Raw genomic sequence first — 11,888 nt, forward strand, 5'->3', positions numbered from 1 at the left:
GATTGCTCTTATACAGGCGACCGCAACACAAGATGTAGCTGCAGACATCAGAAGACGCACCAATTATTATGGTGAGCATGTACACCATCAACGCCGCATAGCGTCCTACTAGTACTCCGAGTATGATATTTGGTCTTTGTTGGTTGACATGAACATTAGTGATGAAAATCTAATGGACCAATGCTACGACTTCTTGTGTGAAAACCCAGCTAAGGTCAAGCAACTATTTGGATTACCTGCCCAACGAAGAATGACAAAGTTGTTTAATATGATGACTCGGCTTAATTGAATGGTTTTTAAGTTGTATTTTAAGGTTGCATTTCATTTTAGTTTGGTTGTGTTGTTTATTTGAGTATTTAAATCATTGTGTTGTTGATCGAACTCTGTTGTTTTGATTGTGTTGTTTATCAAACTTAATTGTTTATCATTGTGTTGTTTTTCGAAGTTTGTTGTTTAATTGTGTTATTTATCAAAGTCTTTAAGTAATTGTGTTATTTATCGAATTATTTAAATGATTCACAATTTTCTTCTATTTACTCGTATTTAAATTTTATTAATTTGGTCTCTACGCTATAAAATTATTCATAATAGGTTATAACTTTATAATCTATGTCATCCTCATCCACCAAGAGGCTGAAAACCCATAAGGATAAAACTCCAACACATTATTTTCATTTTTCTTTAAATATATTTTTCACATATTTTTACATAATTTATTAATAAAAACTACACTTCATTATAAATATTAGTTATTAAATAAATTTAACTAACACAAATATTTAATAAAATGAAATAATAATAATTAATTATTTAACTATATTATATCGGATTATACTACTAATACGTTTTTATCCTTATTTTTTATTATAATTTTTTATGAAATCCTTGGTTAATTAAGTTATATTTTTGTTGTTGTAGTATTTTTTAAATTGCTTTATTGTGAGGTTTTTTAATATTAAAAAATAGTATTTTTCTATTTATATAAGATGTGATTTATTTTCTAATTTTATAATATATGTTTAATATTTAAAAAAATTATTTGAAATTTTATTTTTATTTAATTTTTTTGTTGTATTTATATTAATATATTTCTATAGTTATTATGTTTATGAGTTATAATTTATTTCATTATAGTTTTTTATGAAATTTTTTTGTATTGTTAATTATGTTATATTTTTATTTTTTATTTTTCATTATTAGAGGGTTTTTAATATTAAAAAATAATATCTTTTTATTTATATAAGATTTCATTTATTTTCTAATTTTATTACTTGAAGTTTTGTTTTTATTTAATTTGTTGAATACATATTTTTTTTAATTATAATTTTTATATTATACATATTTACATTTACCATATTTTTTAATTATAATTTTTAAATCTATGAAATATGTGAAAGTTATTCATTTTTAAACAAAAACAACTCATTTTATTATTAATTTTCTTTTAATAGGCAAAGATAAATCTGTAAAGTAACATTTCACACCTTTAAAAAAATTAAAATTCTTTCACAATCATCACATCACTCACAAACTCCTATAAACTTTCCTAAGACATCTACCCTAACATACATCAATCCAAACATCCTCACTTCCTTCACATTTTCCTCACACATTCACTCCCTCAAATCCTCACACATCCCTTTCCTAAAAACTTAATGTGTTAAATAAATTTAGAGTTAAAATTTAAAATATTAACATAATTTACAACTTTTAAATAAATTAAATTGATATGTTAGGTGCATATAAGGAATTACCACACGTACATGTTTATTTTGTCATAGAGACAAAAATATCAACAATTATTACATTTTTTAATAGATAATTAATTAATTAAGTAAAAAAATATTTCAAAAAGGGTGTCCGACCCTTGTACAAATTCAAATTTGAACATCACTTGAAGCATAGTTAGAGAGTATCTTATTTCTTGAACATTATTTGAACCATAACTTATTTCAAAACTAATACATTATTTCAATTTCAAAACCAAATTACATTTATATATCCATCAAACTATTCTTCAAGTGTGTGGAACATTCTTAACTGAGACTTTCAAATATCTTCGCACTAAATGAACATAACAAAATATAAAAAAAAAAATATTTAAAAAATATACAGACATAAAAGAAAGCAAAATATATCAAAAAGTCATCATTGAAATGTACCCCAAAATCAACCTCAAAATTTAATATTTTGATTTTGCTCTGCTTTTGAATCTGAAGTATAATATATCTCTTTGGTTACGTGGCTGCCTTGGTCTTGAATTCCTCTGTGCATGCTGCAAAAGTTGGTCATATTCGAAAGAAAATGAGATAAAACTGTGATTTGAGGAATTAAATTTAAAAAATATTCTGAAAGAAGTACTCAATTATCATTTCTCTTATTAAAATTGGAATAACAGATTGAATAGTGGCACATTGAATGACTTACATCATGCACTGCTTCCCTCAAAAGCCTCACTTGTGCTTCCGACACTGTCCTTATCTGCTAGGATAATTGGAAATTTCAAAATCATTTTTATATACATCAAATAAAAAATAAGACAAATACTCAGCAATTTAATTATATATATATATATTTATATAAATTATTGAATGTTTCAATCTAAAGATAATATGTTAAGATCAATTATTACAATTAAGATATTCACTGATTTATTAATTTTTAATTTTGATTAACATAATAAATGCATATTTAATTTAGATGATAAAATAGAGTGGTCTACCTTCATTGAGTTTGATAAGTAAAAATGGGTTGAGTTGGTCCTCCAATGAAAAAATCCTATTCATCTTATTTATAACCGATAAGCCAATTCGACAAAAATATAAACAAAAAGAAAAAAAGTTTTAATATTTTTCTAAAATTAATTGAAATAAATAAGTTTAGTTCAAAATGTAAAATATATAAATATTTTAGTATAAATTCATTTCAATATTAATTTTTATTAGCATTACAAAAATTCATTTTATAGAATAAGCTAAGAATACTAACAAAACATATATTTTATTTTTTAAATTTATTAAAATATTAAAAAATTACATATTAGAAACTTTAAACATAATTTTTTTAACATATATTTCATGTTTTATAAACGACATTTGATGATGCATTGACTAGGACAAGATCCGTAATCCCATTCCTAATTTCACTAATTTTCATTAGGCTTTAAAAAAACTAACTTTCATTGCATAATAAAGTGTTTTTTAAACTTGTAAGATAAAACTAAAAAAAGATCATAAAAGAAAACCAAAATAATATTTTAGATTTTTTTTAAATTGTGATAATTAATTATATATCGTATACAATAGTCTATGTGCTGAAGAGTCTAGTCAAATTCTCAAACTGTTTTATGTGAAGAAGAAAAATAACGTCTACTAAACGCACTTTAGTAATATTAAAACGAGTTAAATCGTCTTCTAATACGTATTTTTTGTAATTATTTTAACGGTTTTATTTTAAACTATTTTCTATTAATCCTTAATCTAGGGTTTATATAGAAGTTTTATATGCAACACAGTGACCTTGTTTTATATTGTTATATTAATAAAAGTGTTTCCTTTAATATAGTTATAAACATTTTTTATATAATTACATTACAATTTTCGATACTATTATTTTAATATTTTTTTATAATATTTAATTTTAAATTTATTTTTTATTATATATATTTATTTTTAAACCTATCACATCATAAAGAGTTATGAAGCTCGTACACTCTTCTTAAATGGCGTGTTTGTGTCGGACACACATACTGGACATGACAATTGTATGACACTCGTAGGATACTTATCGGTTAAGTGTTTAATTCAAAAAAATATTTGTTAAATTTTTTACAATTCTAATATGGATCTAACACAATTTTAAAAAAGAGAATCACATTAATTTTCTAAAAACTCAAACTTAATGTACAATTTTTTATTAGGATTATAAAAATAAGGAACAAATCTTTTTGAATCATTAAAAAAAAACGTATTTCTGTTAAAAAAATTAAAATATATTTATGTACATAAATTTTTATAATTAATTTATATAATTAACAATTATATAATATAAATTTGTGTTATCATATCTTACATTTTAGAATCTTCGTATTTATATTGTATTAGTGTGTATCTTAGTATCTCTACTACATATGTTCCAACTCAAATTTAAGGGTTGGCAAATTATAAAAAGGATGGTTTGAGTAAGTTGTACCTTTCTATCAATGTTCCAGATGACACCTTCAGTGCAAGGAGGAGTTGTGAGAGAGCCTAAGTATCTGTAGTACATATTGCCTCTTGTCTGTATTCCTGAGGGATTTCTCTCTCCAATTTCTCTCTCTACTTCCTCATCAACAAGGTGCACAATTTCTTTCTCAAGCTGATTTTTCACACACATTATTTGTTCGTTGCTTTTAGAATAACAATTCAAATTATGAAACCATAAAGTATAAATTGGAACAACCTGAGAGAGAAAACGATCAGGGCGATGCCCAATTTTATAGAAAGCACCAACCACAAGAATCTTCTTTTCCTGACTTACATGCACCATATGCATCTCCAAGTCATACCTATTGTATCAACAAAACAAAAAGGCATAGTTCATAATATGATGTCTCACCATTTTAATATATGTTTCAAATTCAATTATTATTTCATGTCTTAAAAACAAAAGTACAAATTATACTTTCCATAAAATCATTATATTATTAAATATTTTGAGCAAGAAAGAAGCAGCACAGACTTCCTGCCATTGATGGAATGTTCAGAAGGTGAGTGCCAATGACATTGTTTCAGAAAGAATTCGGTTCCATTGATGTGAATTGAGCCAGCATCACCCTTCCAATATACCTGCAACCACATCATGAAACAATTACAAAAGTTTGAGTTTTATGAGGATGTTTTGTGTTCAGTGTTAGACAGTGTTTTAACCAAGATTGTGATATTGTAAGAGGAAAGAAGAAGAGAAATAATGAGATGTTCACAGCAAGATCATGGCCTCTGTTGATTATGGTGGCATTAGAAGAAAAGTAATCAGTGTAGAGTTGTTGGCAACGAGGGATGATTTTGACTCTGGCACAGGACAAGTCTATGGGAGATTGCATGACTCCATGTTTGCAAGCTGACCATTCTTTCTTTAACTCTCCCCAGTAACCAGGTCCCTTTTCACTTCCTCTCATGTAATCAAACTCTCTCTCGTCCACTGCAATGTAACATTTCTCTAAGAATTACCTCATACTACAAAAACTTCAACTCTAATCACAGTAATAACAGTAAAAAAGGGAATTTCTGCCTGAAAGTTACCAGTTTCTTCCACGTCTTCAGCTCTTGTTGATGCTGAATCTAACAAAACCAGCAAAAGCATGAGCAAAATTGGAATTATACATACTCTTGAAAGCTTCATGCTTGTTGTTAGATGTGAAAGAGAAACAATGAATGAGGTACTGGCCTAAAAGTTTGATTGTGTGTATATATATTCAATGCTAGACGATGAATTGCAATAAATTCAACAAATGGGAGCTAGGCTTGGTTCCAATTTTCTTGTCTTATTAAGAAGACTCATCAATGGAAGACAAGTGGTGACAGGCATCCATTAAAGTGAAGAGGAGCAGAAAAAGATTGATTAATAGAGTTTTTCTTGTGAGTATCCAGAGATATGGGGAATTTGAGGAAGTAGAGTGTAGGTAGAATGCAGAGGTAGCTACAATGCAAAAGCAAGAAAAAAAGAAGTTGCATTAAGACAATGAATGAGTGGCAAAGCATGATAGGAGCCTATAATAAGCACGTTTGTGGTGGCAAGTAGCAAGTTGTTGATACCTTATGGTCCCTTTGACCAAACAAGAAATTAATTTAGATGTTGTTGAAGATTTTACATTTACAAATAAATTAAAGACATTTAAAAGTATAATGACTATCATCACTATCGTGAATCATCTATGAGTTGGTAGATTTTAATTTAAAAAAATAATAAAGATTTTTACATCGACTAAAGAAGAAAGAACAACATTTTATAATATATAAATAATTCTAAACCTTATGTTATAAACTGTTTTTATAAGATAGGGCCATAGATATCAGAAATCTCACTCTGAAATGTCACTTTGTAACTCTGAAATGTCACTTTGTGTTAAATGCGAATTGTCAAAATCCTTCAAGGCTACAACACTTCATCTTTTATAGGAATATAAATGCCTTTTCATTCTCTCACACATTCCTCTATATATGTTAAGAGTGTGACAGGTGATACTATTTATGTTTGTTTAGCCTTTTTCACAAGTAAACACACAAAAATATAAAATAATAATACATGAAGAATTTTTTTTACCCCAAACCAATTAAAACACCTTCATATAGAAGGAATAGTTGTATCTCTTATCTCTAGTAGGTTTTTGGTGTCTATTGGAAAATAAATGTGTGGATAGAAATTAATATTAGATATAATTTTGTTTGGCATGTAGTTCTCAAAACATTTTATAAGAGTTATAACATAAAATTTAGGATATACTGTTCTACCACTTATGATTTGAGAAAATTTTATGTCTCAATACTTTTAATGAAGTAAATTATTTTAATAATAAATATCAATTTTGAGACTCTGAAATAAGTTATTTTAATGAAATGATTCCAATACCAGAAAATCCAAGAAAAAACTTTAAAAAGAGTATTTTGAGGAATAGATACACGAAAGTTGGAAAAGGACAATGTATTTTTTAAAAAGTATCAACTATTACATTATAACTTTATAAAAAGGAATTGATAGTAACATTAAAACAAAATAATATACATTTATAACACAAATATTCTCTCTAATATGTCCCAAAACCTTAAACAAAAATTACTTATTTTTTCCGTGTATTTTTTCAACTCTTTTCACTTTTATGTGCTTTAAGGTTCCTTTCTTTTCTTTAAACTTTTTTCTTTTCATGAGACACGAATACATATATATTATCTTTGAAATTTGAGTAATAATAAAAAAGAAAATCTTCAATTTAAAATGACATTATGAATTATATTAGTTTATGTTTTATTCAAAAGAATTGATGATTACTAGTATTAAAATAATTATAATTTGCATTAATTCTGATGCATATACTATTTTAAATGTTACATATTAGAATTGTGTTAAATGTAATGAATCTTTGAGATATGTATGTTGCTAGCCATTGTATAAGAATCGACGTTGCATTTAAAACAGAATGAGAACATGGCAACTTCTATTACTCAAGATTTTTTCAGAAACCAAGTTGGGTATGCAATTCGCTTTTATGTTTTTATTTATTTTCTTAATGCAGTTTACTCTTCAAGCATAATTGATGAAGTTCTAAAAACTCCATATGAGAATCTTAATAGAAAAAAGTCTTCATGTTCTTTAATAATATATAATTTTTGCGGTTGAGAGTGGGTAGTAATTAAATGAAGGAAAGTTTTATGATGACTATAATCTTACGGATAGAGGAGGGAAAGCGTATGGGTTGCTTCTGTAATGGGATAAGTTTTCTTTACATTCAATATTTATTATTAGGGGTTTTATTGCATATATATTTATGGTATTTGTGAGTTTGCTTCCCGATATCTACTTTATGGAAAAATGGCATTTATAGACCCATTACTCATATCTCCCCCACCATGGTGAATATCATAACTCCAATTAACTATTTTTTACATTCTTGCTTAATGTAGCCATTACTAAGTGAATGATAGTTCTGATACACTTATCAAACGCAACATGTTAAACAAATATATGTAAGGTCTATACATAAAAAAGAAAATCTAGATTAATGATATAATCACACAACTTATATTAATGTATGAGATAAATAATTTTGCCAAAACAAGTGAATTTGTCCTAACTAAGATAAAAACTTATCTTTATTTACACTAATCGAAACTTTAAATTAAGGTTTTATATTGGATCTAACAATCTCTTCCCTTTTATACGATGTCAAACAACTATTAATTTTGAATTTAAGTATTTTAAAAAAAGATATATCAAAGCATATTTCATAGAAAGATGTATAATAATATGTTAAGGTCTAATATGTATTGGAGCAAAAATATGAGATCATATAAGAGAATTCTTATGACAAGATGCATGCAACAAGTATATCAAAACATATATATAAGCAAATGTATTAGAGTGTAACATATAAAAAAAATGAAGTAAAACATATATAGTATGAAAGCATGAAACAATTAATAAATGTAATTTTTTGGTATGATAAATCATCAAATTTCTCATCTTATTAAAATAACTTTTTGATAATGTGTTTTACCTGTCAAACAACTCAAAATTTATTCTAAATAAAATTAAACACACAAGACAAAAAATAATTCATACTTCCCATGAAGATTTTGCTATGGTTAAAGAATTGGAAGTAATTGAGAAAAACAGAACCTGGGAGCTAGTGGATAAATGTTTTATTGATGTGAAGTGGGTGTTTAAGGTTAAATTCATACTAGATGGCACAATTGTTAAACACAAGACTAGGTTAGTTGCCAAAGGTTTTCTTCAAAAATAGGGAATTGATTATACAGATTTTTTCTCCTGTGGCAAGGTTGAAAACTGTTTGACAAGTTGTTGTTCTGGCTATTTGGAGAAATTGGATTATATGTTAGTTGAATGTTAAATTAGCTTTTCTAAATGGTCCTCTGGGAGAAGAAGTGTATTTCTGCAGCCAGGGAAAGAACAAGTGTATAGACTGAAAAAGGCTTATATGGCCTTAAACAAGCTTCTTGAGCTTGTAATAAACTAATTGATACTTTCCAAGCCAAGGAAGGTTTTGTGAGATGTACAGTTGAATTCGATGTATATGAGAAGGAGACTCAATACAAGAATTGTTAATTGTGTGTCCCTATGTAGATGATTTGATTGTAACAGGATATATGCAGATTGAGATTGAAGAATGCAAGGTGAAGATGAATTTCTAATTTGAGATGACTGATCTAGGGACTCTCAGCTATTTTCTTGGTCTGGAATTTGTACACACTCCCAAAGGAATATTGCTATATGAGACAAATTATACGTGTGAAGTTTTAAAGAAGTTTAATATGGTGAATTGCAATGCAGCTCCTATACCAGTTATTGCAAATTGAAGCTGACGGAAGAACTGGATGAAAAGGCAGTGGATGCAACTTTGTTCAAGCAAATTATAGCAATCTTAGGTATCTTTGTAACAACAGGTCAGACATTAGCTATGGAGTTGGATTAATTAGAAGATTCATGAATGATCCTAGAGTATCACATATGGCTGCAACTAAACATATCTTGAGGTATCTAAAAGGTACAACTGCCTTTGGCTTAGTTTTCCCGAGAGAAACAAATCAGGATGGAGTTGTCCTAGAAGCTTTGGTATGGAGATAAGGTGGAGAGAAAAAACACTTTTGGCTATCTATTCAAGTATATGAATGCACCAATCTCTTAGCATTCGAAAAAACAAAATCTTATAGCACTCTCTTCCTGGAAAGCCGAGTGCACTGCATCTGCAGAAGTCGTATGTCAGTGCTTATTTCTGGAAATTCTGCTTGAGGAGATGAAACTGGAGCACAAAAACCAGTACAACTGTTTGTTGATAATAAATCTGCTATTTGCCTATCTATGTAAAGGAAAATTGGAACTTGTCTATTGTTGCATTGAGGATCAAGTAGCTGATGCTTTCACTATCACTTAGGCAATTGAGATTTGAAAAGCTGAGAAGTCTATGGGGCTTAAAGTCAGCAGATATTTTGGATTAGAGGGGAGTGTTATAATAATCCAAATATTGTAAACTGTATTAACTGTAACAATTACAGTTATATAGTTTTGCTTAGTTTTAACTGCAAAGAGCTAGACCATGTATGTAATGTAACAACTGAGGAAAGAGAAAACCAACCAAGTACCAGGTTCATGGATCACAGCCAATTCATCACAAGAATAAACCAAGATCATTCATACACAAGTGAAATCATCATTATACATAAGAACCTTCATCTTTCCTTTTTCTTCAATAATAATTACGGTAATCTCTGCGGAACCTCTGACGGGTGGAGCTAACAAAAGCCAACTCATAAAGAAACCCAGCAAGCCCACCACCAACGAGAGGCCCAACCCAGTAAACCCAATGGTTTTCCCAGTTCCAGCCCACCAGTGCAGGCCCAAACGCCGCAGCCGGGTTCATGGAGCCCCCATCAAAAGGCCCAGCCACCAAAATATTCGCTCCAACGATTAAGCCAATCACAATTGGCGCTATCGTTCCCAAAATATTCCTTCTGCTCCTGGGGTCAGCGGCAGTAGCATATACCGCGTACACCAATCCAAAGGTCATCACCATCTCCAACGCCAAAGCGTTTCCCACTTTCACACCACTCGAAAGTCCGAAAACCGGTACTCTCTGTCATGTACCATAGCAAAACTCAATCTCTGAAGATCTCAATTAGAGAAGAATTCAAATCATAAATATAACTGGAGTTGAATTGTGAGGTTGAATTAGGTTAAATCCACCTCCTAGATTATCATAATCAAATTCATTGAGACTGTTATGACTAGCGCTATCCGGCTCCATAAACTCACGTATCAACTGATAATTCATACACAATGCTATTTCATTTTGGATCATTCTTGTAACAAACTAATGTATGATTTGATCGATAATCTTATTTTTCTTAAGTTTGTTGTCAGAAGTGTGATTCATTTTCTTAAATGAATCTCACCTAATTCAAGAAATTAGTTCGACTATTGAAAATGTGATTAACTAAGGTTCGAATCTCGTGTAAAAGCAATTATTTAGTTACCTATAACAGAAGTGTTTCTAAACTAAGATACGTGTTTGAAAGAAGAATTGAATAAGTATAATTGAGTAAGGGTAATTGTGACGCTAATTGTACCTGTCCGCCGGAGGTGAATTTGAGAAGCAAGCAAGCGATGACGGAGCCGAGGATCTGAGCGATCCAGAAGAGGATGCAGCGGAGCAAGGTAAGGTTGCCGCCGACGAAAAAGCCGAAGGTGACGGCGGGGTTGACGTGGCCGCCGGAGACGTTTGTGCTGACGGAGACGGCGGCGAAGAGGGCGAAGGCGTTGGCAACGGCGACGATGACGAGAGCGGTGGGCGCGTCGGCGCTGAGGTTTTTGACGGCGATGGTGGAGCCGGAGGCAGCGAAGACAAAGATGAGTGTGGAGATGAATTCGGAGAGAGCGGCTCTCCAAGTGTCGCTGTGAATGTCGTCTTGGGTCCTACGGACTATGAAGGTGCGGAGCGCCATTGTCCGTGTGATGAGGATCCAACGGTGATGTATGAAGCTACTGACAGTGGGGAAGTGGGTTGATGAGTTGGGTGGTGAGGACTAAGTTCAGTTTCATGGTGGCCGGAGAAACTGGCTGTAGCCGGTTCCGGCACTGTACTAAGTCACTGCTGAGTCTTTCTTTAAGCTTAAAATACATCTGGGCTTTCCGTCCACCTCATATAGGAGGGGAAAATAAACGAAAAAGTATTGTCTTTTTAAAGAATTAATTATATTTTAAGTTTAAAGTTAATCTTTTTGAATTTTTTAAATTGGAAAAATATTTTAAAAGTTATATAGAAAAATGATAAATGACAAATGCTCACATTCTTGTGGTGTAGAATAATTATATAACTTTGATGTGATATTGGATTTGAATTAAAAATTGACTTATTTTTTATGTAATGTATTTTTCTTTTTTTTGTGTTTAGGATTTTAGAATCATTTTGTTCTCTGGTTGTTCTCATCTTATTATTTGTGTTTTTCATCTTTTTGTTCGTGTTTTTCATTTTCTTGTCCATGGTTTTTACATTCTTGTCCACGCTTTGCATTTTTCATCTTGACGTTGTTCATTTTCTTCTCTATGACATCTTCGAGCTCAACCGTCAATAGTCTTCCACTTGCATTAGAAAAAAGGAACAACCATTCATTCTTGTTTTA

At 29.8% G+C, this 11,888-nt stretch overlaps 2 protein-coding genes across 4 annotated transcripts; both read right to left on the minus strand.

Annotated features, from left to right (window-relative positions):
- Positions 1-1,916: 1,916 nt before the first annotated feature.
- LOC137828915 (alpha carbonic anhydrase 7) lies at positions 1,917-5,585 on the minus strand. 3 transcript variants are annotated; one of them, XM_090304650.1, is made up of 8 exons: positions 5,280-5,496; positions 4,961-5,178; positions 4,720-4,826; positions 4,441-4,546; positions 4,192-4,356; positions 2,428-2,484; positions 2,163-2,275; positions 1,917-2,064 (listed from the first exon to the last, which is right to left on the minus strand). In XM_090304650.1, exons 1-7 carry the CDS (start codon positions 5,377-5,379, stop codon positions 2,183-2,185), a joined length of 846 nt encoding a protein of 281 aa, XP_090160776.1. In that variant the 5' UTR covers positions 5,380-5,496; the 3' UTR covers positions 1,917-2,064; positions 2,163-2,182. The 3 variants fall into 3 exon arrangements, with proteins under 3 accessions (XP_090160776.1, XP_068491770.1, XP_068491769.1); XM_068635669.2 differs by having other exon boundaries at positions 1,976-2,275; positions 2,428-2,481; positions 5,280-5,585; XM_068635668.2 differs by having other exon boundaries at positions 1,976-2,275.
- Positions 5,586-9,848: 4,263 nt separating this feature from the next.
- LOC137828916 (aquaporin TIP1-1) lies at positions 9,849-11,444 on the minus strand. Its single transcript, XM_068635670.2, has 2 exons — positions 10,836-11,444; positions 9,849-10,342 (listed from the first exon to the last, which is right to left on the minus strand). The coding sequence occupies exons 1-2, from the start codon at positions 11,208-11,210 to the stop codon at positions 9,956-9,958; spliced, it is 762 nt and encodes a 253-aa protein (XP_068491771.2). The 5' UTR covers positions 11,211-11,444; the 3' UTR covers positions 9,849-9,955.
- Between the last annotated feature and the right edge of the window lie 444 nt (positions 11,445-11,888).

This window comes from Phaseolus vulgaris, chromosome 7, assembly GCF_051622355.1.
Source record: "Phaseolus vulgaris cultivar YP4 chromosome 7, ASM5162235v1, whole genome shotgun sequence".
In the NCBI taxonomy this organism is placed as follows: Eukaryota; Viridiplantae; Streptophyta; class Magnoliopsida; order Fabales; family Fabaceae; genus Phaseolus; species Phaseolus vulgaris.

What these genes read in the sequence shown, in the direction of transcription:
- LOC137828915 (XM_090304650.1), bottom strand. Translation starts at nt 5,379, where the DNA reads ATGAAGCTTTCAAGAGTATGTATAATTCCAATTTTGCTCATGCTTTTG. An exon ending in CTGATCGTTTTCTCTCTCAG is followed by an intron (nt 4,357 to 4,440) that starts GTTGTTCCAATT and finishes GTGAAAAATCAG; the next exon opens with CTTGAGAAAGAAATTGTGCA. An exon ending in TGAGGGAAGCAGTGCATGAT is followed by an intron (nt 2,276 to 2,427) that starts GTAAGTCATTCA and finishes CAACTTTTGCAG; the next exon opens with CATGCACAGAGGAATTCAAG.
- LOC137828916 (XM_068635670.2), bottom strand. Translation starts at nt 11,210, where the DNA reads ATGGCGCTCCGCACCTTCATAGTCCGTAGGACCCAAGACGACATTCAC. An exon ending in AATTCACCTCCGGCGGACAG is followed by an intron (nt 10,343 to 10,835) that starts GTACAATTAGCG and finishes GGTACATGACAG; the next exon opens with AGAGTACCGGTTTTCGGACT.